Genomic DNA, 26,482 nt, shown 5'->3' with positions numbered 1-26,482 from the left:
CAGTGTCCTTACCTGGGATTTGAACCCATTACGTTGCGACCAGCAATCCAGACTCCTACCAGTACTACACTCTGCCACCCCAAAAGGCTAAGACCTACTTTGATTCATCCTTTAATGATGTTATAGAGAGCCTCTTGAATTGCTTTTACGCAAAACAACCCTTTACAGATCTGATCCACTGCACAACAGGCAAGATTTAAGATGGAGATTGAAAATCAGTCCAGAGTCAAACGTGTTGCAGTCACGCAGAAGGAAAGGTTCCGGGCTAAGTGAGGTTAAGCCATGTGACTCTGCCAAGTTCTACTTGCATGTGGTCTCTGTTAAGAAAACATTCAGTTTCTAATTAGAAGCCTTTGAATATGGACATTTCTCATAACCTTGCTGAAAGGGCTGTCAAAGAGTGTCAGGCCGTGAGCAAGAGATTTTTTTTATGTGTGGGGTTCTAAGTGAAACTAAATCAAGATGTCACTGAGCTTTTAAAGTGATTTATAAACGAGCAACAGTACTTTGAAATACAGAACATGTGACCGCCAACAGCGCACGGCAAACTCAAACCAGCAGAGTTCAGATCACTGCGATTACCCTCTGCAAAGGTGGACTCGGCACAGTCCACTGTTTTCCCCTGGGAACCCGGAGAAACAGACACCTGCTTCTGGGCCCTGCTGAGGTTCCGCCCGGCTCGTCTGCTGAGCAGCGCGGGCCTGGCCCGGCGTCAAGGTCCCTGCCTTAAGCCCCTCGTCTCCGCTCGTCCGTCCTCGGGGGGAGGCGCTCAGCCCAGGGTAATGTGGGCTGGCAAGGGCGGAGCTGCAGATCCCCAGCCATGTGTCCTGGGTGCTGGTTCCAGCTGAATATCTCCGTTGTCTCGGCCGCATCCGCCACCATCTTTGCACTTGTTTTTCGTATTCCGGGAAATATTTTTTATCGGGAAGGGATTGCTACCTTGCCAGTTTTTTTTTTTGCCGTTCTGTCTCAGCCTGCAGCAGCCGGTTCGGTACCTGTGCAGCGAGAATTGGGCAGAGAGGCTCCCATCAGGCCTTGCATCTTTTTGCCCCTCCCCCTCCCATGTTCCACAGCAGCCCACCGGTGGGGACGGTGCTGATTGGAGGAGTGGCGCGTCCCTCACTGACATCACTGCTAGCACACAGGGGCACAGGAAGCTGCAGGAGTCTCTGTTTCTCCAGGAGCTGGGAGAGCACTGGCTGACTGACCCCAGTCTGGGGAGTCCTGGTCACCACTGGATAGTGGCAGGACCAAGGCACATGCCCCTGGTGCCTGGATCATGGGAATCAGTCTCAGATCCATCATTGGTTTATTTGAAACCCTCCACTACAGATTGGCAGTTTATGCTATTAAAAAGCTATTTTTTTATGGTTATTTGCCTGTATTTCATGGCAATGTCCAGACATTTTGTAACCCACTGGTTTCCCCTTATCATTTCTTCATATTAAGGCCCTTATGGACTCTGCTGCCTTGTTGAAAGCTGAGAAAGTAAAAAAAAAAAATAACAGCAACAAGATGGTTTGTTTCAGTTGTAAATTGTCACTAACAGTCTAGACTTTCAGCTTCCAGCTTTTCCTTTCGCCATTGGAACTCCTGGAAATCTCTTTGAAACGTGCTTGCAGGTGAAAGAGAAACCGTGCGTTGCTGGTTTGCCACAGTCAAATGTTCTATCGAATCTCCTGCCTTTCAAAGTGAACCGACCATCAGATAAGACCCCGCGCTCACTGGGGGGTGCGGAGGGTTTGCACCCTGTACCACTCCAGCAGCAGGGCCACATGCCCACCAGCCAGGGAAGGATCACGAGATTGCCTTCACCATAAACACTTCAGACAAACCGGCCTGCGGGAGGGCTTTTTTATGGCAGCGGTTGTCAGGATAACAGACCAGATAGTCTTTTCCGTTTTGTTTGTCTTTCTGATGAGCAGAAGCAGTTGTAAACAGGCCCGTTTGTCTCCCAAGGAGCTGGGTCTTGCTTGATAGAAATAGAGGACAGCAGTAACTGGTTGTGCCTGTTTCCCATGCAAAGCTTGTCACTGCCAGCCTCCACACAACTGTCTGCTGTCACTGTGTTTGACCTGCAGCTTCAGTAAACACCTTAGGCTGAGATAGAATCAGGGCAGCCACATGGGGGGATACAGCTTTGACAATAGCCAGCCTAAGACTCAGAACTCACACGAACTGATTGTAATCACTATGAACACGTCCGCTCCAACAACTGTCACGTTACTTAAATCACGTCTGTAACAATTTCCACTCTAGTTTGCATCTCATGTGGACAGTTTAGTGATATTTTTTTACATACTTTTTATTGAACTGGTTGGATGAATATGGCTGGAAAGCTGTTTTCCTGTCTTTGTTTTCCTGGAAAACTTTGTCTAGTTCTCTGCTTCACTCTCAATGGATATTCCATCTGCTAGCCTCGGGTTTGATGTTATCATTGGGTCCATCTCAGCCAAAAGATTGTTTGGGTTAAAACTTCACAATATGTGTCTGTTCCTGATTAATTCACTAAGACTAAGGGAAGTAATATAAATAGCTTGTGAATACATTTTTACTCCATGTGCATTCCATGTGAACATCTGAAGTGTTACTGCATATCTAATTGCATTACAAATATACTCATCCTTGTAAAGCTGTTACCATTTTTGATTAACAAAACAGAAGTATCTGTTTCATTCATAGAACATTAGTGTATGGAATGAAGTCTCTGCAGACTTCTTTGTTCTGAAATACAAGGTTTGTAATCCTTAGACACTGGGTCCCAGGGCAATGTGATCGCAATCAGATGTCTTTAGATTCCCAGGAAGCACAGCATAGCATCACATAGAGCAGTTCATAACCCGCAGGACACCACATCAGCACTGTACTGTGACGAAGGCAAATGCAGAGGCTTTGTTTATTAAACTCGGCTTTGATGGAGAGATATTATTAGTGTGACAACACAATATCAAGCACAAAACAGCCAACTCAATCACCTTGATATCTTGATGCAAGCAGGCTGTCTCTCTGGTTGATGAACAGGGGTCTTGCTTTAGTATGGAGTAGGTCTGTATGTGAAGACATTGATCTTGGTCTGCTTTTTTCTGAAATTTGATGATTGTCTTAACCTGTTGCTCAAGCAACCTGTTAACAGTCTAATATAGTATTTAACAGATAGAATTTATGTATATAAAGATTTTCTTTATCAGGTAATTCGCATTGTGCAGTTTGTTCATTCTGGCTTTTGAGAAAGCATGGAAGCCTCTTTAGTTTTACCTGAAAAGGCCCATCTGTGTTTGGGATTCGGAGCACGTGGCTGGGTGGGAATAGGAACGAGATATTGTATTCTATCTTTCTGGGCAGTAGGAATGGGCAGGCACCGGCTGTGACTGGAACATTTTTCATTTAAACGATCCGCAATCTGCAAATCTAACACACCGTGTACAGGGCTAAAATGTCTCATTTGGAAAATGTCAGGAGCCGGATGGGGCGATAATGAAAATTGCTGAGATGCCGGCCTGTTTGGGTAATTGACAGTGCCCTGTCGGGGGGGGGGGAGGGGCAATGAATGAAGATGGATCTTCCTCAGGCTGTGTGAATGGTATTGGTATTAATCAGTGCCAGGTCAGCGGTGCTCACATCAGCTCAGGGCCACATCTTTACACTGAATTACACAGGTGCTCAAGCACCAGACACCGGGAAAAACCAGGAACCTTGAGAACAGCTGTTTGGGTTTTGTAAGGAAAGACAGAGAAGAAGCAGAGAATGCAGGTTATAAATTTTCTTGCATCTTTTAGTTGGTATGTTCTCCCCGTGTTTACATGGGTTTCCACCAGGTACACCGTCTCCTCCCACAGTTCAGAAACATACTGGTGGATAAATTGGCTTTTAGGGAAATTGGTGTGAGTGTGTGTGTTTGTGTCTGTGTGTGCCCTGTCACGGACCACCGTCCTGTCCAGGGTGTACCCTGCCTTGGGCCCCCTGGTGGCCGGGATAGGCTCCGGCTCCCCCGTGCCCCTGAATTGGACGAAGCCGAGAGGGAGCGGGTGGATGGATCATGTTCTGGAAGAGAGCCGCCGCTGTGGTTTTGCGCTGTGCGTCACGGTGTTGTGCCGTTGGTTGCAGAGCTCGGCGGTGACCCAGCGCATCAGCCCCTGCTCCACCCTGACCAGCAGCACTGCCTCGCCCCCGGCCAGCAGCCCCTGCTCCACCCTGCCGCCCGCGCCACCCGGAAACCCCAGCAGCAAGGACTGTGCCTACGGGACCGTCACCAGCCCCACCTCCACGCTGGAGAGCCGGGACAGCGGCATCATCGGTGAGCCTTTTCCGTCCTCCACAGTCTGGGTTTGCTCAGTGCAAAGTCTCATCCAGGTTTCAACTCCAATGACTTGCTCTCCTGCAGTGTCTTTTATCACATCCAGTGTTCCCAAAGATCTTCGGAGCAAAGATGCAACTTAAGCATCAGTCACACAGAGGCTAGAGCAGGAATCAAATAGCATAGCAATGTCTGGACTATAGGAAGAGAGTCCATTGAGAACCCACTGAAAGACTTTGCAGTTTCTGCATGAGCTACATTATTAGCTGACTGTAATCAAGCTCTCAGATGTGGCACCCAGCTGCCTGATCACCGCCTGGGCTGCTGGGTGAGCTCTAGACAGCGTCTGCTCTCTGCCTGCCACACGGCCGCCGCTCCTGTGGCCAGCCAGGTGTGACGATCGCTCCTCCAGTCTGCGGCGGTTTCCGTGGGACTGAGTGGGAGAGGCCGCACGTTTCTGAAGAATGCGGACGTGGTCCTCTCCCCCTCCTGGGATGGTCCAGGGACTGTAGCAGTAAGACCAGCTGGTGATTCCCAGTTTGGCCAGGAAATAGGGAAAACCTAGCGAACTGAGGTTTTTGACAAAGTCAGTTAGGGGAGATTTCAGACAGGATAGGTCTTATGTTTTGCTCAGGATACTGCCATGCCACCAGGGTTAACACCGCGGTGGATTTGGGCAGGGGTGCGGGGGTCTTTGGTGCCCCCCTGTGCACAGAGCGTTAGCCTGGAGCGCCCTGCTGTAGTGAGCGCTTGGTGTCCTTCCCTGCCCCCAGCCACGCTGACGAGCTACTCGGAGAACGTGGAGCGCGGAGGGAAGTACGCCGAGGGCTCCCGCGGCAACCTGAAGCCCTGGCAGTCCCAGAAGTCGGGCATGGATTCCTGCCTGTACCGCGTGGACGAGAACATGACCGCCTCCACCTACAGCCTCAACAAGATCCCCGAGCGCAGCCTGGAGACCATCTCCTCGCACTCCGTCCAGTCCATCCCCCTCTACCTCATGCCCCGGCCAAACTCCGTGGCAGGTGAGTGCCCTTGCTCTTGCTGTGTCCAACCAGCCCCGGGTCCGGGCAGGGTTTGCTCCAGGTACGTCCGGGGAGCCGGGGCCTCTCCCAGCGAGCCCCGGGAGCGAGGCAGGGCGCAGGCGGACGCAGATAGACGCCAGGCTGTCACAGGGCACACACTGACACCATCGCAGACATTCACACCCACGCACACCAGGCCCAGCCAATTAACTCACCAGCATGTCTTTGGACTGGGGGGAGAGAACTCGAGCATCCAAACACAGATAGCACCCCAGGTCCTGAATCGAACCCAGGGCCCCAGCAATGCCAACCGCTGCACCAGCGTGCTGCACCCTCTTCAGGTGCATGCTTTCCTTAATACAGGCGGGCACGCGGTATGGCCCATCGGCGTACAGGGACAGCAGAGGAGCAAGAAAAGGTTGGCATTGCAGGGACAGACATTTTTTCAGCTGTTCAGATGTTGAGACAGCAATGAGGAACATTTCCCGTGCAAAAAACAATCAGACCTTGTGGACCCTGTGGTCTGCGTTTCTCGATTGAACAGGCAGATACAAAGTTTGATAACCAAAACCCCAAAGTGGCTTCATCCTCTTAATTTTTTTTTTTGCCTTGTGGCTGAACATCGTAGCATCGTACTGTGGGCTTCCCTGCATGTAGGTTTTAAGGTTTAATTTATTTTGCCTAGTTCATCGGTATCATCACGTGTTTGCTGAACAGTCCTTCAGCAGTTTTGAGGAGTGTCAGGAGAGCCTTTCATTACGGTCCCTTTGAATTGCACCGTTCAGATGCGCGGCGCGGGTCAGCTCGCAAGAGAGCTTTCGAAAGCGCAGAAACAATGCATTTTTGGTTTGTTTGCAAAACCCCCCACCAGGGGCCTGGTAACAAAAGGCAGTACTTCCTGCCATTGTTTTGATTTCTTGCTCTGGCGGAGTCAGTGGAACACGAAGGCGCTTCGCAGGAGGCCGTTATCAGATGGGAGCCACTACAGGCACTGCGGCAGTAAGGGGGACTTGAACACATCCATTAGTGGACAGGCTCCCGTGGGAACATTTACGTGAGTAAAAGAAAGACAGCGGGCAGTGGAAGCCTGGTGTCTTGTGGACTAGAGGCATTGCTGTTACTTAAGAAGAGCTAGTCCACTTTGGGGAGGAGCTGCGAGTCTGGAGACTGCAGCGCTGTTCGGCGTCCTGTTCACAAAGTGCATTGCTTTCTAAGGGCCTAAACTCTCGATGTCGCACAGCATTAAATCAAAGGAGAGATCCAAATCCTCATACTCCTGAAGTGATTGGAAGGGGCCTCTGTTTTTGATGTGCTTTAGAGAAGCAGGGAATTGAAGCGTGGCAGTCGGTGTTTTGGACAGGAGAAGGATCACTGCTGTCTCCGCGCAGCCTGTCTCTCGGGTCCTCTCTGCCGTCCTGCTGTCCCCTGCTCAGAGTCCTGCTGGCCAGCAGGTGGGCGTCATGACTAAGGGGACTGTCTGCGCTCACGTCTGACCTGCCTTGTGTCAGACGGCACGGTGCTGCCGTTTGTAGTCTGTCTCCAGGACCGAAGCCAGCTTGGCAGCACAATACCTGTGGACTGTTGAGAACTGCCCTTTGCAAAGAATTTCTCCATCGTCATTTCATTTTTAATTTTGGCTTTTGCTGAAGGCATGGGATCTGAAACAGGTTAGACTGTTGCAGCTCAGAGGTGTTTGTATTAAAAAACGTTGTTGTGTTTTACTGTAAAACAATTAAAAAGCCATGTGTACCTTCACAGCATTTTAAAGATAAAGCCTCTTCTGAACTCATTTTAAAGCATCCTCTGTCACTGCAAATGTCCGAATTGGTCTGAAAAGTGGGAGTCATTTAATCCCTCCTGTGCTAGACGTGTGCCAGACTTGGGTGCTTCTAGAGCCTGTCTGGTCTTTCATGAGCTGATAAAGGGACTGGCTCTCAGCTCGCTGAAAACGTGTGAACACGAAGTCCTCCTGAAAGCTGCTTTCTCAAAAGCTTTTAAGCTACAATGCAACAGTCTATCAAACTCTTCCCTTTGTAGCAAGTACAAAAACATTAGCAGGACTAGCCTTCCACAAAAACCATTGCAACCTTAGGCCCATTCTGTCAAGCATATTAATATTGTTTCTTGTGATGTCAGTATTTTTACCAAGGTTTAGTCATTCACAGTTTTCTCTTACCCTTCACTACAAAGGCCATCTTCAAGTGCCCTTTAGAATATGTTAAATTGGCTCACTGTATTGCAGATGAATACAGGCTGCTGTCCAGAGGCAGTAGTTAACTGAAACATCTTCAGACTTCTAGGGTTTTGGTTCTATGATTCCCACCAAGTGAGTTGATTCAGTTTATATAAAATTGAGTTCTTCACATTCTTATTCCATGTCAGTTCAATACAGGATGTAATTAATACAGGTGCTTACTGTCTGTCAGCTGACTTATTAAAACACATGTACTGAGGGGAACAATGGGCGTTTGTGGACGGTATCTTCAGGACAGCTCTGTGCAGCTGGTTCCCATGCTCTTGCATGCATGTGGCCATGTTGATGATGATGAGATGTGGTGTGGTGCGCACTATCTGCACTCAAACTCTCAATTCATGTTCTATGTGAAGTTTCATTGTTCCCAGTGATACAATTAATTGCAAAGGCCGGCTGACTTTATACTGTAAGCACCACAGGGGATTCAGCTGTGAAAAGAGCAATCCGATTTCTGGAGAATGGTAGGTAGCCATTTTTCCTCTGTTATTGTTTTGCCCCCTCGTTGTTTATATGGTGCACATGTGTTTCTCATTCATCATTGTAACTCCCAAGCAAAGACAAAAGAGAATCTGCTTGCGTGAACAGCACATTGATCATCACTTCCTGCAAGGAGCAAAACATTTTTTTGGTCCGTCCAAATTCACTTGATTGATTGCCTTCCTCTTTTTTCTGGGTTCAGCTGCAAAGTGTGAAACGAGCCTCCTTTTTTGGCTGTTTTTACTTTCCCGTTTTAAAAACAGTAAGGCTTGTGGTGAAGAAATCTCAGAAAAGGAAATGGCTCGCAAAGAGTCTAAGAAATACCGTTCATGGCTTTTGGGAGACCCGGACAGGGGATGAACATGAAAAGGAAACTGCTGCTTTGTTAAGGGCTGTGTCGATCCCCTTCAGCACTTGAGGATGGGTTGTAGGGTTGGAGGTTTTCTCCGAGCTCTGAGGAACGTCTGCAGGAGGGAAGGTTATGGACCTGCAGAGCCGCAGTGGAGAATATCGAATCTCCTGATCCCCCAGTGGCAGTAAATGGTCTCCTGACACAACTCTGTGATGGTCTGAGCCCTCGCCAAGAGGAAGTTACCAGCGTCTGCTGAGAGTGCGAGTGGGGGTGGGGGGGTTTGGGTTAACTGTCCTAATCAGGGCGTTCAGGTGATGACTGTGTGGGGAGCCCTCAGGATTTTAATAGAGCACCAGATGAGAAAAGTTATCTGTGTTTGTATTTGGAGTTGATAGTCTCATGGTCATTCTTTCTCTTTCTTTCTCTAAGGATCACTGTCCTGCTTCCCTGTGTGATACGTTTCTCAGCTCCTGTCCCAAGTTCAAGTAGTGGTGTGTTTGGCCACTGCTTTGTTTAGCTTATTAACTTAAGGGAAACTGGAACAGATTTATTTTTTTAAGTGTTTTGGGTTTTAGCCATTTATAGTTAAGCAGTGCAAAAATGGTTTAGTAATAGCTTTGAGGATGTGCTATGTGACATTTTCAGCCTGGATTTAATACAGAAAATGTACAAGTAACAATATATTTGTATAGCTTTAAAAAACCACAGATCTGCTCCTGAATGACTCGGTCAGTAAAAGCTCTTACCTGGAGCAGAGGCCGGCCCTGCTGATATCAGTGATGACAGCCTCTGCCTTATCTGGCAACACTAGCTCCTGGGACTTATCTTTCTGTCAGAAAGAACCACATTGCATCTGGTGCTGATTCTGTAACGCGCTGTGGCTCGAACAGTTTAAATGGCATGAGTCTGGGAGAGCATTCAGTGAGCCTTGTGTTTCACCAGTCAGATTTTCCAATTAACAAAAGAATCACATGTAAAAATAATTAGAGATTCCTTATTTGAAAGAAAGCAATTTTCCAAATTACATAACAAATTAACATCAATTAGGACGTAAAGTATTAACTAATCAGCTAATCATACACAGTAATGAGACAGAAGACTCTAGAGCAAACAAAGGATTCAGGAATACTGAAGCTTTATTAGATTGTTGTTAAGGCAGTTAGTGAATTGAAATCAAAAGAAGTGTTGAGGTTCCCTCATCGATTGATTGAAAATCTCAAAATCTCGTTGATTTTGAGAACAGGCCTTACTGACGATTCCCCCCTCGAATAATACGAATAAATCTATAACATTGACTAATTCCCAGATACTGCCCCTGTGTCTCTGGCAAATGAAGAAACAAGCACATAAATTTTCCATTTCAGTTGCAAAAATTAGCTGTGATCTCCCTGTTCAAAACATATTAGTGCAAACTCTGCTAGAAGTCTTTCTATCCATTAGATATGTATATCTAAATGTATACTGTGGGTGCTGGCTCCTTTCCCAGTCTCAGTAATATAAAGTAGAGATCTTGCTGGAAACAAGTTATAGCTGTGCTCAAAGGCAGCAAGGCTTATGTGCTCTCATTAAAAAGCAAAAAAAGCCTTCTGATCCCAGTCTCTTCACATGCCTAGTTTCCTGACTGTCATTTCTCAATGCCCTAGCGATGATAGAACGCATGGGCTTACTGAAAACCCTAGCCAATGAAAGTGGGAAGCTGCATTGCAGATCTCCATTAATATTTTTATGTATTAAAAGATCTCTGAGCAAAGACAACCACACTGTTCTTCTTTTAAAACGCCATTGAAGATCTACGGAGCACTGAAATGGGTTCCACGCTTTGGGCAGGTTTTTTTGTGGTTAGTTTCTGCCTCAGTTTTTATTTTTGTTCCCAGTTGTGATTCCAGAGGCAGCAGCAGCTCCCCTTCGGCAGGTTTTAAGTTTCAGTGCTAAAAGAAAGGGTTCGGAAAAGTCCTTCCTCCTCTGAAGGCCCGGCACGAACGCCGCATCAGCACGGAAGGATTAATCAAGACGGGTCGGTGTGTTTGTGCCCCCGCTCCGACAATTGCACCGCCCCGACACCCAGTGCTGCTCTGCCTCTCCTTCCTCTCCAAATCCCAGCCGCACTCAAGCCGCGCCACTGGCATTCCCAGCTGCTGTCTTCCCTCTATTTTTGGTGCCTAACTCACTCCTCATTGTTGGTCCACATCCTCCTCAAGCGCCTGCAGCTCGGTCCCCCTGACACCCCCCCCCCCAGCCCGGGCCTGCACATCTGTCGGCTCTCCAAACGCCGACACAGGACCCCGGCGCGGTCGCGCAAGACCTTGAGCAGAGGGAGGAAGGAGAGAGGAGAGGAATGAGGTCGTCCTTTCGGAACCCTTCCCGGCACGGCTTTTCAGCTTCCCTCTTCTTTCCGAGAGGTCCCGAGGTCTTTTTTTTCCCGCCATTATACAAGGATTGCACTGCCCTGGCAAACAGGGCAAGGACACAGCGACAGGAGCGAGCGCAGATCCCAGGAGTAGGGCAGTGCCTCCCTTGCCCTCACCTCTTTGAGCAATGCTTCTTCGTCGCCTGTCCCGGAATCGTCCTCCGCAACAGCTGCTCCTCTGCCGGCGGAATTCCTGACCTCGACGAAAAGCTGCTTTGAAAAAAGCCCTGTCACGGTTCTGGCCTGCTCGTTTCGTTTGAATTTTTAGAAAGAGTGAAGCGTGCCTGCAAGTTCCCGCTGCCTCTCTGATCTCCCTTTTTGAGAGTGCCAGTTCTCTGGGACCAAAATGCACATCTTTGGATCCAAGCCAGGGAGGGCGTCTTGCGTAGAGCATGGTATTGAAGTGATGCTTTGAGCTCTGAGAAGAAAGAGCGTTGAATTGTTTGCATGAGTAGCTTGATGTACTTTTTAATCCTCTTTAGTCACAGCACACTCAAATAGACAGAAGATAAAGACATACTGTAGGAAGAAAGTCAACTGTTTAATCAGAGGAAACTGTACCCCTAAATGCTGATGCATTTCTCAGTATTCTGATACTGAAGGGGTTCTGTAGCAGGTTTCAGTCGGGGAATTCCACAGGCTGAGCCTGGTGTTGTTGTCACGCTGGTATAAGTGTAAAGAGGAGCCTGTGTTTTTAATGAAGATTGAACTGGAGTGATGTGCTGTGCTGTAGCTATGCTAAAGCACCACCAACGTGCTGCGTGAATGAAATGAACAATGAACACTTGGTAACGTAAGAAGCACAGCTGTTCGACTCCTTCAGTGGACACTAGAGCTATAATATCCTTTTGCATTCTCTTGATCTCATAATGTACTGTACACATCTGTCAATGTGTCAATCAGGAATGTGCAGAAGATATATGTTCTTTTTCTAAAACTCTACACCTTGTAGGGCGTTGCACACTGATTACTCATAGTCTAGGTCTCCAGCAGAGAGAATCTATTTATGAAATGTCTTTCTTCATGCAATTGTGATTATTATTTAGATCATATTAACAGGTATTAATCAGCATGGGGGGAAAGATGCATAGCTTTTTTTTCCAAAGCAGAGTAAAGGAAGCAGCTACAGTACAGTAACTTTCTCCCTTTACCTTGTCTTCAGTTACCTCCCTGATTTTAATGTAGTAATTTGTGGTACTGTAATAGCGGTCTTAGAGGTCACCACTGAACCTCAAAGTTTCTGCTGCTGCGTATGGCTGATGCAGTAAACTGACTGGGGAGAAGTAATAAAGGAGTAAATGAATCAGAGAGGGAATGCGGCGATGTTCTGAGATGTTTGTGGGCGCTCGTGCCGGGAGACCCACTGAGCTGGGATGGCGGGCAGAGGTGTGCTTCCAGCCCACGCTGCAGTGACATGGGAGGCGCTGGGGGAACATCAGTGTCTAATCCGCAGATAGGGATGTGATGGGAGTGCATGGAGGGAACAGTGGGGGGGTTTGTCTTACAGCTGTGCCAGACTCTCACTTTCGGGGCAGAAGAGTTGGAATTAACCCTTTATAGGTCCATCTACAGGCTTAGGTTACAGGGCTCTAATGCACATTTAAAGGCTGGGTATTGTGCACCTGTCTTAAATTATGCCAATTCACACAAACACTATTATACTTGTGCTTATTATACAATAAAGAGTAATTTGCCCTTCTCTTCTGCCCCCTTCACTCTTATTTTTTCTCCCTTTTCTTTCTCTGTCTCTTCTCTCTGCTCACCCCCTATCCCCCCCCAACTTCTGTCGCCTCACAGCCACCAGTTCAGCTCACTTGGAGGACCTGGCGTACCTGGATGAGCAGAGACACACCCCTCTGCGCACCTCCCTGCGGATGCCCAGGCAGAGTATGGGCGCTGGGCGCTCCGGGCAGGACCTGCGAGGTGAGGACAGTGCATTATCCTTATTCCACTGAGGCTGAGACTTGCTTTCCCCAGCTGGGCTGCACAAAGCCCAAGCATCACCTGTTGGTCTACCAGGCTTTCCTTCTCTTGTGTAACCTGGATCAGCATAAAAGCTCAGTGAAACAAAGGCAAGACCAGACCTGATGGCTTTGATACATAGATGATGTGTAGGTTCTTGCTTTGATCAATAATAACCAACCATCATTTGTCATTCCTGGCACAGAGATAGCAAGGTGTAGGGAGGGACCGCGTTGCTGGGCTCCAGCTTCAGCAGCAGAATGGGGTCTTGAGACATGGTCAGCGTTCTGTAGAACTGCCGTTGAGGACCCAGTTGCAGGAGAGCACAGGCTGTGCCTCGCTATCCCACGTCCTCCACAGAGAGCTCACGTTAGCATCATTGTGCACCTGCAGTATATTCTCTGTGTGGGTGTGACTTGCGTGAAATTCTGATTAGAAACGTAACAATGTGGGCTGCATTGAGACACTTTACAATAAAAGAGCTATTAAAGGGAGAGATGGAGAACTAAAATAATCAAGGCTCCTCTAGCACTGTCCCTGTTGGAACCTGTTGGCCTTTGGTGGGAGTAGTCAGTGTCTGTGCTTGACAGCCCCGAGGCAGTCTGGATCCTGCTCCTTCTTTGTTTACAGTTCATTCAAGTGTTAGACGTTCATCAACTGATGTTCTTAGTCTGCCTTAAAAAACACTGATTTCCTGATCTCCCTGGTTGCTGGCTTCATGTTGGCCTTGAGGCGAATGTTCCATATTTCTAGCAGCATGTCTCAGAGTCGGGGTTCCCTGCCCTGGCCTTGGGGGTCCCCACACTTGCTTTTCTTTTGTTCCAACTCGGATGTTTGCTACATAATTAAACCCTTAACTGCCCTTTTGATAGGCTGGGAAATTACAGGATTCAGTGAAATGCTGTTTTCATTCATTAGATGTCTTAGAGGTAACATTTCATTATGTTTCAGAAGTAACTGAAGATCAACCAGTTGTTGAGCAGAAATAAAGCTTTCACAGGTTCCAGTCAAGCATGCTGTTAGTTCAGGTAAGGAACTGAACTAACAGCTAAGGATACAATTAAGGATACAATTCAGTTAAGGATACAATTAACTGATGAAGCCGGCTGAGGCAGATCCCAGGAGGTGTGGGGTTCCCCAGGGCAGGAACAGGGAACCTGTTCTGGAGGACTGACAACCGAAGGAACAGTGAATGGTAACGTTTTTCTCAGTTTACTAAAGTCAAGCACTCCAAATGCAGCGTCTTGGTTTGTGGATGAACAGTTCCTCCCTACCACTTGCTCAGCCTTGTGTTAAATCAATCATGTAAACAGCATCACTCTCCCCAGTGTCTGTGCTGCCTGTCAGAAAGAGATGTTCTGAGAGGTATTTAAAAAAAACTGAATCCATCAGCGTGCAAGTGTTCAGTGTAATGCTACAAGAGCCCTGATCAGAGGCTTGTGTACAGTGATTGATAAACGGTTTACCTTCTGACAACCAGCTTTCAGATCCAGGCTCGTACTGGGCCAGGATATCTGTCTTCTGTGTTGTCAGGCCGGCAGATATAAATCCTGCATCAAAATGCATTAGACACAGCTGGGTAGGGTGCACTCTGCAGAAACCAAAATTAAGGTGTAAAGTCCCTATTGTAGCAGCGTGACTATTCCCTGGAGCCCAGGAATGTCTAGGAGTACAGATATGTAGGTTACCCCACTACTTTATTGCGAAAGTTATGTGGGCAATTGCATTAAATAAGGATATTTTCCCAAAAAAAAGAGTATTAGTCTCATTGTGTTCAGCTGCATTGCCACACAGAATATGCCAGCTATGCTAGGACATAGCTAGTTCTCGTCAGCTAGGCTGTCTCTGCTGTACAATATATGCGAGACAGTGTTATGTGAGGTTTCAATGGCACATCAGTTTTTGGTCATGGGAAATGCGTTCAAACCCAAATGCTGAATTTACAAGAGCACGTCTGCAACTCTTATTTAAGATGAAAGTGTTCAGGTCTGTTTTAGAGATTGTCAGTAAGATTAATCACTAAATTCAATGAATTAACTTTGCAAGACATGGAATCTGGGGGACTGTCTTACATATACAGAACTTAAGACAAAGAGGCTGAAAGAAATGCAGTAATGGCATTTTAAGAGGGAATGTTTTATGAATGTTGGAAAAACCCTTCTCAGACTGTCTCCTTTATTCTCCGAGTCCCTTTGTACACTGTGTCAGTATGGTCTTCAGATTGATTGCAGACATTGAAGGGGTCGGTGTAGTTTGAGCTGACATGCACTCTCCTTGGGGACGTACAATGTTATCCTCCGTGTCAGAGTACAGGAAAATGGCAGCCTGTGTAAAAAATCACAATACAGACCCTCAGCTTCGATTTATTTTTCATTCCCCTTTCTTCCCCTGACCTGATCATAAAATGTATTAGTTTACCTCAGAGTGCCGTGGCTGATGCAGACCATGTGGATTTGAGAGCAAATTGGCAGAATAATTCATGAGGCAGCACATTGCCGGTAAAATATCAATGATTTTCCGAAATGCCATCAGCTGGCTGTTTTCTTTGTGCGGGGGGAGTCGGTTCTCACTGTTGCTCTGCTGTGGGTGAGTCATGCTCACCCTGTAAATAATTAAAGAAGCCAGGACTGTGCTGACAGGAGCGACTCGCCTGATAAAACATTACAATAGCCCTGCCAGTCTCTAATGAACTGGAGAGGTGAAAAAATATCGGGTCTTGAAAACGCTGACGGATGAGGCGTTTCTGCTGTTTAGCAGTTTTCAACAGAGCTTTCTGTGAAAGTGCTAAATGGTTACTGCGGGCCCTTTTGTCTTTCCCACCTTGACAAATGTGCAGTTGTGCAGTTTTGTGGGACTGGATGCTTTCCCTAAGCAACAGCTGATAATGCTATGGATTCGTGGATTGTAAAAACAAAACAGTTTAGACTAAGTGATATTATTTAGAGGAAAATAAAGGCGTATTTTACGGCTTTCATGAGAGGTACTGTATATAATCTGGATTTTCTTTCTGTTTGTCTGAGTTATTACACTGGGAGGCAGTCATTCACCCTGTGCTCTGCCTCGCCTTGCGTTCTTCAGCTGCAGTTCTACAGTTCCAGAATGCTAAAGAAGCTGGTTGCAGCAACAGACATCACAGAGTCTCATGTTCTCTCTACTGTAACAGCAACATTATAGACGACAGATACTTCAAAAATATCTTGATGAGCCAAATGTTCTTATGCACCACTGGCTTTGATGAGTGTTTGAAGTTGCAGATAAGCATGTCTCTGTATGCGTAATTAGGTAACAGTACATACGATAACAAGGCAGTTTTCAGACATGAGTTGTGCTCTTGACTCTTTTCCAGGATCATACAGTAGATAGAACATGGTTTTCTAAACACTTCAGTCAAGAAGTTAACACATCAGGTCGTTAATAAGTTTTAACTCTATACAGTGCCTTTTCTTGGATTGCAAAGTGCATTCTTAGTGTTCTGTGTTTTTCAGTGATTATCTTTGAGCATGTGACATCACTTCAAACTTGTTTTTGGCAAAACATGATTCAGAATTCAAATAGTGAAAATGTGAAACAGCGCTCTCTGTATCACACAGCTGGTAAGATCAGTGGTGCTCACACACTTCATTTGCTTTGTCCAGGCCAACTGATAAACATGCTTGCAACAACACTTTTTTAAATTAAAAACTCCTATAGCGTATATGTATTTGTTTACAGGAACTCCATATTGCCAATGCAGATTATAGAGTCCTGCCATATTCTGAATGACGCATTCAAATACACTGGCTTGGCATACAATTATTACTGTAAGTCACAACAATATGCACAAGACAGAGCTTTCACAAACAGCAGAACCCGATAGCTTGTTTTGGGTCATGAAGAGCGTGACCCACACACTCATGCAGACAAGATGGTATTTACACCGCAGGTGCAAAATGCTGTGATTGTTCCACAGTTTGTTGTTGCTTGGAAGTGGGGTGGGAATGTGGGGGCTGCTTGCTGATTTGATGACAGGGTTCGGTACTTTCAGGACAAGCCTGATTAGATCACAAGGCCCTGTGCAGTGTTAGCAGAAAGTTAGTTCTGCTTAGAAGAGCTGACAGAGCAACATCAGTGCAGCGCTGGAGTAGTCCTTTGACAGGGTTTTATAATGCAGAAGTGAGCCTTGTGCAGCTTAGCCAGGGTACGCTTAGAGCCCTAATGCTCTGCCTCACCTGTCCCTGCTGATCTGTCATTCTTCTCTGCACTGTCCCGCCTGTTTCCTTATTCTTTTCCTACAGAAGTTAAAACTCAGGAGAGTCTCCCATTGCTCTCGAATGTTGTAATCAGTTCCAGTGCCAAAACTTGCTACATCTATATCGAGATGCGGACTGACACAATCAGTGGAGACAGTTAAATATAGACGGCTGGAACAAGCCCAGTTTAGCAGGCTGTTACAGCCTGCAAATCCCCCATGATCCCTGCACTTCCTTCCAGTTGTGCTGTTACTACTACTCCTCTCTTAGACCCCTTTTAAAATAAAAATACCCCCAGTATCCGGAGATCTTCTGTACACCCCACCCAGCGAACGCAGATTTTTATTGAGGCGTAATTATTGAACTGAGGCTTGACCGATGAGGCCATACTGAAGCGCTAGCTGGAACAGCGTCCAGCTTGACTGAGGGCAAAGGCAACGCTGGGGTTGGCTGCTGCACAAGGCAAAGCCGCAGTGGCCAGCGCCCACATCCAGCCTCGTGGTGTCTCTGCTACAAACCATCTGCTTCCTCCTGCTGTCTCCGTCTCTTCTCCTGTGATAAGTGCCGAGAAACCTCCTCGCGCCTCGCTGTCGCCTCCCTTTCTCATCTTGATTTTTGTTCTTCTCTTGCTCGTGTGTTTTGTCTCAGCTTGCACTAACATCCATGCCTGGCAATCACACTCACGTAAGTCCCCCGTTTTCTTCCGATCTTAACCCCGCGCTTGCTGCCAGCCTGGCGCTCCCCTGAGATCTGAGCTTTGGCTGTGTGAGTTTGCAGTTTGTCATCCCCTCTCCACCCTCCCCCCCCCCCCATCTTGATCTTTAAATCTCCAGATGTTTCAGTGTGAAGAATAACATTCAACACTTGACAGTCGTGTGAAACGGACCCAGTGCAGAATCTAAATCTGCACCCGTGTGTTGCTGACAGCATGAATCTTGTACCTCTTTTACTGCAGTATCACCATCAGTCTGTATTGATTGCTCATCTAAATTATCTGCCTGGTATCTTAAACTCCCCTTCCCAGAATAGTCATGGAGAAAGAGAGGTTAACGTGCATCTTCCCTTTCCTAAGTGAGACGGAAGCTCAGTAGATTTTGGCCAGCGGTAGGTATGAAATCTGTCAGCAGGCAGTTGCTGTGGCCTGATGCCCAGTGTATCTGCCCAGAGTGCTGTCTCCTCCAGTATCACAAATAAAGATCAGATCTCAGCGCCAGTGAATCTAATTGTCTTGCTGGAAAGCCACAGTTCATATGGTCCTGCTCTGACAGGGGGTTCTAGCAGGAGGTCATTGCCTGGCGCTGGGTATGCAAACTTCAGCATTTCTGGGTCAGGGCGTTGGTCCTACAAAACTTAAAAGATCTTTATGAGTGCCGGTCGACTAATTAAGCATCTGCACAGGTAATTCTTTGACGTCTAAAGACATGAAAAGAAAGATTGGGCGTTGTGGTGTGGGACACTGCAGAGTTCAGAGCAACACTTTACCCTTAACTCATTCACAGAGCTAAGGTGTGTTTGGAAGACGTTCTTTACCCTGCAGAGCCCCCTGCTGTCCGAGCAGGAGCACAGCAGACTGCTGGACATCAGGTAGTCCGCGATCTGAGCAAGAAGTGTTGGCAGGTTATTCCATATTCCATATTTCAGTATCATTTCTTCTGATTAGTTTTACTGGAGCTTTGAAGTGAAGGAGATGAAATTAGATATACTGCTCCAAAAAGAATATGAAGTACATATACATTATAAAAATCTTCCGCTGAAAATGTCTGCCAGTCAAATGGCAATGTACGTTTTTTTCTCTAGTAATTTACAGTCTTAGACTAAAACCATTCTACAGTGTACTGTACATTCTCAGACAAATAAATAACCTTGTCAAAGCAACCCAGAACATTTATACTGTTTGGATTTTGTCTTTGGATTTAATTGCTATAATAACACTAATAATAATGCAATAGTAATAATTTTAACAATAAACATAATATGTTGGTAAAATCGAAACCGACTAGTTCCAAATGTTAAAAAAAGCTCTAAAAATAAGCTCTAGATTTCACAAGAGGACGGTAAAAGTGTTGGGATGTGTGTTGCTTCTTGGATTAACAAGAAGTTTCTCCTCAACTGCGAGCAGAAAAGTGTTTTCCACTAGTTGCAGGATCTTGCGTTTTCTTACCGACTCTGGCTCTCAGCTGCTGAACTGGGGGAGTTTTGAAGGGCTGGTGTCAGAGCAGTGGATGATCTCAGCTCAATCTGTGTGAATCCTGCCGGGGCTCCAGAGCCCCTGGGCCCCTGGGCTCCTGGCTCAAATGCTGAGGGCTACAGAGCTCCAGAGCTCAAGAGCTCCTGGGCCCCTGGGCTTCTGGGCTCCTGGCTCCAGTGCTGAGGGCTCCAGGGCACCTGGGCTCCTGGGCTGAGGGCTGGGCTCCAGGGCTGGAGCTGGGAGTGCGCGGGTCTCTAACGCTCTCCTCCCTTCACCCCAGTGCGCTTCGCCCCCTACCGGCCTCCAGACATCTCCCTCAAGCCGCTGCTGTTCGAGGTGCCCAGCATCACCGTCGACTCGGTCTTCATCGGGCGCGACTGGCTCTTCCAGGAGATCGAGGGGCAGCTGCAGAGCGCCAACTCCAGCACCAACCGCGGCGTGGTCATCGTGGGCAACATCGGCTACGGCAAGACGGCCATCATCTCCCGGCTCGTGGCCATGAGCTGCCACGGCACGCGCATGAGGCAGATCGCCTCCGACAGCCCCCACGCCTCCCCGAAACGTACGCCATGGGGGATGAGGGGCACGGGCTGGGGGAGAGGCGGGGGGGTCTCAGGGCAGAGAACAATAACTCCCTGATGAAACCCAGCAGGAAAGAGACTCATCTTAAAGTCTGTTGTAGGAATGCAGGGAAACTTGAGTAGTGCCCAAATTCATTTTATTTCTTAGGAATGTAAAAGGGTACAAATATTGAGATGTGAGGCAAAGGAGCGCTTGCTTGGTGGTGATTTCTGAGGTTGATGAAGTTGCCAGTGCCGTGTAGATTGTCGTGGCTTGTTCTGACCCAGTGTGTGCGGGCCAGTCTCAGCTGAAGCCTTGATCTTCTCCCCTAGATGGAGACGGGAGCAGGGACTTGCCCCTGAGCCAGCCCCAGCCCACGCACCCCACCCTGAGTGGGGGCAGCTGCCCAGGGACTCCAGAGATGCGCAGACGGCAGGAGGAGGCCATGAGGAGGCTGGCGTCACAGGTACTGGCTTCTTCTTTGCCTTGCTTTGTTTTTTTTCCATGTACCCCTTTGTTTCTCCTCTTTTGCCTTTGTGGTCTGGACTGCCTGATTTACTGTTCCTCCCACGTTGTGCCCAGGAGGGCTGGGCGCAGGTGGGTGTCCTCTGGTTTAGCAGTAGACTCCTGTAAAGCAGTAGCAGTAAAGGCAGATCTTGAACTCTATCAGCTCATCACCTCTACTACACAATGATGTTTGTAGACCCTCGCCCAGGCATGTTTTGCTTGAAGTACTGTACTCTCATGACAGAGTGATGGTGGACACGTTTATGCCAGAGGCCCAGGTCCAGCCCACAGCCACAGCTTGGGTCTGTGGCACAGGGATCATTTCCTTGACTTGGATGTTCATAAAACAGAAGAAATGATCCCCAGCAGTGAAAGGACAGCTCGCAGCTCGGAAACCAGAATCATGAGCAGCAGTACAATGGAGAGAGTGGACAGTTAGAAATACCTTGGCAATATTGTTGATGATAAACTTTGTTTAGGAGAAAACTGTAAACTGTCATTATCTCAAAATGTCTAGATCAAGTCTACATTGTATTTTTACATAAATTGAGGCTATTGAATACTGATTTATCTGTCCTGCAAATCCTATAAAGAATCCTATAAAGATGCTATAAAGATGTTTTATAGGATCGGTCTAGACATTCAGCATCACAGCCTGGCTTGGTTCTCTTACCATCTACAGCCAGGATCGGTGGAACAGAGTGGGGTCTCTAGGTAGCAAGAAAGTGGGCACTTGGCAGTGTAGTCTTAAAGCATTTATTACGCGAGAACATATAAAAAGGGCAATAAATCCCTGAATCCTCTGTAGTCAGTGTGCTTTTTACCATCTGGATGCAGAATACAGTCCCTGCCTATGGAGACAAAGCCGGGCCGTTCCAGCTGCGTGCTGCTGAATTCTGAGTGCTGCCCTCTTCCTTTCTCCACCATTAAAAAAGGAGATGCTTAGATTCATGGACATGCCTTCCTACCTCCTTCCCCTTTTCACCAACTCTTTTAGAATGTATTGGCCTGTTTTATAATACTATGGGGTAATGTAAAAAAAATATATATGTAACACACAGGACCATTGACCTTGAACTCTTTAATCTTACTGGATGTGATTTGCTTTCGCTACAGTGGGTGTATGAGGGATTGTGTTTTTAAAGTCTATATGTTTGCAGGCTGTGTTTTAATGTACCCAGACAAGTGACGTTCCTGTGGGGAAAATAAAGTTCTTCTAAGTTCTAAGTTTTAGTGGGGGATCTTTCCGGTCCAGAAGAGTCGACTGCATATGCACTGTGTGCCCTGAACCACGGAGAGCCAGCCATCTGGCACAGACACTGTTCCAGGAAGGACACACTCCATTGACTCCTGTCTGCAAATCTAATGCAAGCCCTTATTTCTGCTATATGCAGATAAAAAAAATCCTTTGCACAGAGACCTAATAAAATATTTATACCTGCAGAAAGCAATTTCCAGCCAAGCCATTAGATCTTGTTAACACATTGCATAAATAATTGAGTCTTTTCTCTTTTTTTTCTGCTTCCTTTGTTTAAGCTCTTTATCCCTTGGCAGTTAAAATTAGCATTTTATTATGATTCAGTTTTTTTTTAAATCTTTCTTGTTTCTCCCCAGAGCATGACATTAAAGTTTTGTCACTCTTTGTATTGAAATCCACTCTGAGGGAGAGTTTGCATCGGCTGTGTTTTTGTAACTGTTGAAATTAGTCTTCCCCCTCTCTCAGCCTGAGTACTTCATTCCTGCCTTTGAGAATAAATATTCTCGAATTAGAGTTGTGGAGAATTCTTGATAATAAGTAATATAATCAATATACGTGTAAATAAGGCTGCACAGATTACAAGTTGCGGTAAGAATTTGGTTTCTATGTACTGTTCTGCATACAAACCTCAGCCTAGACCATCAATCCATCCATTTTCTAACCACATCAGCCAATTCAGGGTCAAGGGGGAGCCGGAGCTCTAGACCATATGGAGCCGTTTTCCCTGAAACTAAATAACCTACCAGTATGTCTTTGGGAGGAAACTGGAGTACCCATAGGAAACATACAAACTCCACACAGGTAGCACCCCAGGGCTGTCCAACAGCAGTGCTAACTGCGCCATTGTGCCACCCGTTATCCTGTATATTTAAGTGTGCCCTGGGGGTGTGGCATGGCCTGGTGTGAAATTCTCTGTTCTTGCACGTCTCCTTTCCTGTCTCGTCCAGTCCTCTCCTGCTTTCTCCTTTACTCATCGCCACACCCCCGGTCCCTGTGCCTGCCTGCCTTCTTGCCTCTTCCCGGCCGTGACCCTCTCCTCTCTCATTGCGCTCTTTGTCTCCCCCAGGTGGTGGCGTACCATTACTGCCAGGCGGACAACGCCTACACCTGCCTGGTCCCGGAGTTCGTGCACAACGTGGCGGCCCTGCTCTGCCGCTCCCCGCAGCTCCTCGCCTACCGCGAGCAGCTCCTGCGGGAGCCGCACCTGCAGAGCCTGCTCAGCCTGCGCTCCTGCGTGCAGGACCCCCTGGCCTCGTTCAGGAGAGGGGTTCTGGAGCCCCTGGACGCGCTCTACAAAGGTCAGCGGCCCGGTCCCCACTGCCGTCCTGCCCACAGTCGCAGAGGTGGCGAACGTCGTCCTGCCGCAATTAAACGAGCACGTCTAACCTGGATTAGATACAGCTGGTACAGCAGGGACAGATCCAGGCAATCATACAGAAACCTGACATTTAATTTGTGGCATCTACATTCCCCTACAAAAAAATGTAACCTCCCCCCCACCCCCTTTGCTCCTTTGAATGTTGCAGAGCTCTCTTTAGCCAGGATAGTTACCTCTCTTTAGAGATGCATTGAATTCATACCTGGTTTGTCTTGGTTATAACACTTAGGTTTGCTCTACATATAACAGTGCTATTTAGAGAGGCAGACAGCCTGTTTATGGAATGAGCTGCAGATGGCCATGAGCAGGGCACCAGGCTGCATGACCCGGAGTTGATGCCAGTCTGATTAATGCTCTCTTTTGCCATTTTCCTCATTTCAGAGAGGAAGATCGCAGATGAAGACCTCATTATCCTTATTGACGGGCTGAACGAGGCAGAGTTCCACAAACCAGATTATGGGGACACTATCGTCTCATTCCTGAGCAAAACCATCTCCAAGTTCCCTCCCTGGCTGAAGCTGGTCGTGACAGTGAGGACAACGCTGCAGGTATGGATCGGCCTGGCCCAGCTCTATTCACAACCCTGGGGGGCTCCTTGTTGCATTTGGTTAATCCAGCAAACCTTTTCTATGCATGCTGACCCAGAAATGATACACTCTGAACCTCTTGTCCTGACATCTGGGCTCTGCTTGTCTTAGACAATTGCTGCAGTTGTTGTGTTGGCATTGATGTAATAATCGATAACAGCAATACGTTTTCAGATTTACTTCCACCTGACCCCTTCTTTACCCAGTTGAACTCATTAATTGCTTAATTGGACAAGTTGGACAGGTGCTTGAGAAGCTGGGGATTAAAAGAGTAACGTAGAAAACCTTCTGGACTGCAGCCCTTGAGGACCAGAGTCTGGCTCCCCCATGCAGACCAGTATAACAGCATCCCCCTTAAGGCTGGTGGAGGAAATGCTCATTCTAATTAAAAAAAGAGGATCTAAAAGAAAAGGCCCCTTTAGAGTCATTACCTCCTATTCACCCACCCCTCCTGCCATGTCCTCCCTCTTCCCTATCTCCGCAGGAGATCACCAAGCTGCTGCCCTTCCACCGCATCTCCCTGGACCGGCTGGAGGACAACGAGACCATCGACCAGGACCTGCAGGGCTACATCCTGCACCGCATCCACAGCAGCCCGGAGATCCAGAACAACATCTCGCTCAACGGCAAGATGGACAACACAACCTTCGGCAAGCTGAGCACCCACCTCAAGGCCCTGAGCCAGGGGTCCTACCTGTACCTGAAGCTGACCTTCGACCTCATCGAGAAGGGCTACCTGGTGCTGAAGAGCTCCAGCTACAAGGTGGTGCCCGTGTCCCTGGCCGAGGTCTACCTGCTGCAGTGCAACATGAAGTTCCCCACGCAGTCTTCCTTCGAGCGCGTGCTGCCCCTGCTCAACGTGGCTGTGGCTTCGCTGCACCCGCTGACCGACGAGCAGATCCACCAGGCCATCAACGCCGGCTCCATCCAGGGCACCCTGGAGTGGGAGGACTTTCAGCAGCGCGTGGAGAACCTCTCCATGTTCCTCATCAAGCGCCGCGACGGCACCCGCATGTTTGTGCACCCCTCCTTCCGCGAGTGGCTCATCTGGAGGGAGGAAGGCGAGAAGACCAAGTTCCTCTGTGACCCCAGGTGAGCTGGAGACGGGGAGCGAAGGATCCGCTGGGAGAGGGGTAGAGATGGAGTCTTCCTGTGCCAGTAGGGTAGAAGGAGGACAGGTGAAGGTGATAGTCCTAGCAGTTTTATCACCCTGCAGCTCCCAGCTGGCAGCCCTCTGAAGCTCAGCAGGTGTGAGCCTGGCCAGTACCTGGATGGGAGACTCCTGGGAAAGCTGGGGCTGCTGCTGGAAGAGGTGTTAGTGGGGCCAGTAGGGAGCGCTCACCCTGTGGTCTGTGTGAGACTTAAATCCAAGTTCCTGACCCTCCGAGGTCATTTCTCGAAAAGAGTAGGGATGTTAACCCCAAATGTTTTCCCTGATGTTTACCATTAATGGCATCTTAACAATCCCCATCTCTGAACTGGCTTCATCACTCTCTTCTCCTCCCCACTGAGAGCTGGTGTGTGGTGAGAGTACTGGTGCTCTTTGGCTTCTGTCGCATCATCCAGTTGGGTGGTACACACTGGTGGTGGTGGAGCAGAGTCCTGTAAAGTGCTTTGAGTGGATTGTCCAGAAAAGCGCTATATATTAATGATAATTAGTTCTGATTGGCAGAAAACCCGTTGTACTCCAGGCTGCTTTGAGGAATGTGAGGTGCAGTGGTCTGGATTTCACCTTATGTTCTGCCCTGTGTGCAGCTGGAGCTCGTAGATTTTCTCCTGCCTGTCTAACCCCAGTTCTCTCTCTTGTGTCTCCTCCTCATCCCCAACAGGAGTGGACACACCTTGCTGGCCTTTTGGTTCTCTCGGCAAGAGGGAAAGCTGAACCGGCAGCAGACCATCGAACTGGGCCACCACATCCTGAAAGCACACATCTTCAAGGCCAGTGGTGTCCCAGCAGCGCACACAGAAATACAACTACTAGCCCAAACACACACTTCCACAGACATAATGATAGGCTCAGAATAATACAACTGGATGCCTTGTCTCCTTTGCGCACACAGACGGAGAACCAGCTCGAACTGAAAATGTTTTTGCTGGCAGCTCAGCAGCGTATGGTTGCTAAGCCAACCAACAGGATCACGGTGTGCCGTTGGACACTGTAGGGGTCGTTTAGAAACACTGCAATAGTTACATAAATTGAAGGTGTAGATACCACACAGAGTGCAGTAGAAAGCATAGAGGAATACCAGATACCACACAGAGTGTAGAAGCCTGCGGGCAGGATCTTGTGCTTTCATACATTCAGCATTGATTGCTATGAAACATTGGCTACTCCTGTTTTCTAAAGTACCTGCCCTGTGATCTGTCCCATACTGCAGTTCTGCCTCCGTTCCATGTGTTCATGCCCACAGCTTAGCAAAGAGCTGTGCTTTTGCATCCCACTGTATACAGTGAGATTTGATGTTTTGAGTGTCTCCCATGTGCCTGATTGATTTCCTTTTCCTTCTGCTTTGTTCTCGTTACTATTGCATCACCAGTTAATACCATTGCTTCTCGTTATTATTCCATCACTGCAGGGCCTGAGCAAGAAGGTTGGTGTTTCCTCCTCAATCCTGCAGGGGCTGTGGGTGTCATACAGCACAGAGGGCCTCTCGACTGCGCTGGCCTCCCTGCGCAACCTCTACACTCCAAATATCAAGGTACTGGGACACTGTGTCACACGTCTTCAAAGCAGTAGCCTTGAAAACGTGTCAGGGAGCAGCATGGAATTAACCTCTGCTTGTTCTTGGGTTGTTATTAAGAAAGATTCAAACAAAGATTCAAAACAAAGATGTTCAGCTGTCAATCAGTGATTCCCTTTTCTGTTCCCAGCAAATCTATACTCACCACTATTGCTAAAGTGAACTAGTGAACAAGAATATCAGCTATTCTGAATCTGCTTCCCCTAGGTATGCTGCTGTCTTCTGTACAGTTGGGCCACAGGTGCTCCTGTCAAATTCAAAACAC

At 47.8% G+C, this 26,482-nt stretch overlaps 1 protein-coding gene across 3 annotated transcripts in view; it reads left to right on the top strand.

The window, feature by feature from the left end:
- The window catches only part of LOC148814645 (protein TANC2-like), a 225,536-nt gene that overhangs the window by 172,181 nt on the left and 26,873 nt on the right, over positions 1-26,482 (top strand). For all 3 annotated transcript variants that reach the window (XM_088906068.1, XM_088906067.1, XM_088906069.1), the window contains 10 exons: positions 4,105-4,294; positions 5,068-5,316; positions 12,604-12,729; positions 19,466-19,747; positions 20,079-20,212; positions 22,578-22,809; positions 23,271-23,437; positions 23,961-24,568; positions 25,306-25,414; positions 26,053-26,175. In XM_088906068.1, the coding sequence (XP_088762194.1) occupies positions 4,105-4,294; positions 5,068-5,316; positions 12,604-12,729; positions 19,466-19,747; positions 20,079-20,212; positions 22,578-22,809; positions 23,271-23,437; positions 23,961-24,568; positions 25,306-25,414; positions 26,053-26,175 (2,220 nt within the window). The remainder of the gene's footprint in view (positions 1-4,104; positions 4,295-5,067; positions 5,317-12,603; positions 12,730-19,465; positions 19,748-20,078; positions 20,213-22,577; positions 22,810-23,270; positions 23,438-23,960; positions 24,569-25,305; positions 25,415-26,052; positions 26,176-26,482) is intronic.

The sequence above is a fragment of the Atractosteus spatula genome, chromosome 26, assembly GCF_055471065.1.
Source record: "Atractosteus spatula isolate fAtrSpa1 chromosome 26, fAtrSpa1.hap1, whole genome shotgun sequence".
Classification (NCBI taxonomy): Eukaryota; Metazoa; Chordata; class Actinopteri; order Semionotiformes; family Lepisosteidae; genus Atractosteus; species Atractosteus spatula.
The sequence above is the reverse complement of the archived record's forward strand: the minus strand, read 5'-3'. Positions and strand labels throughout refer to the sequence as shown.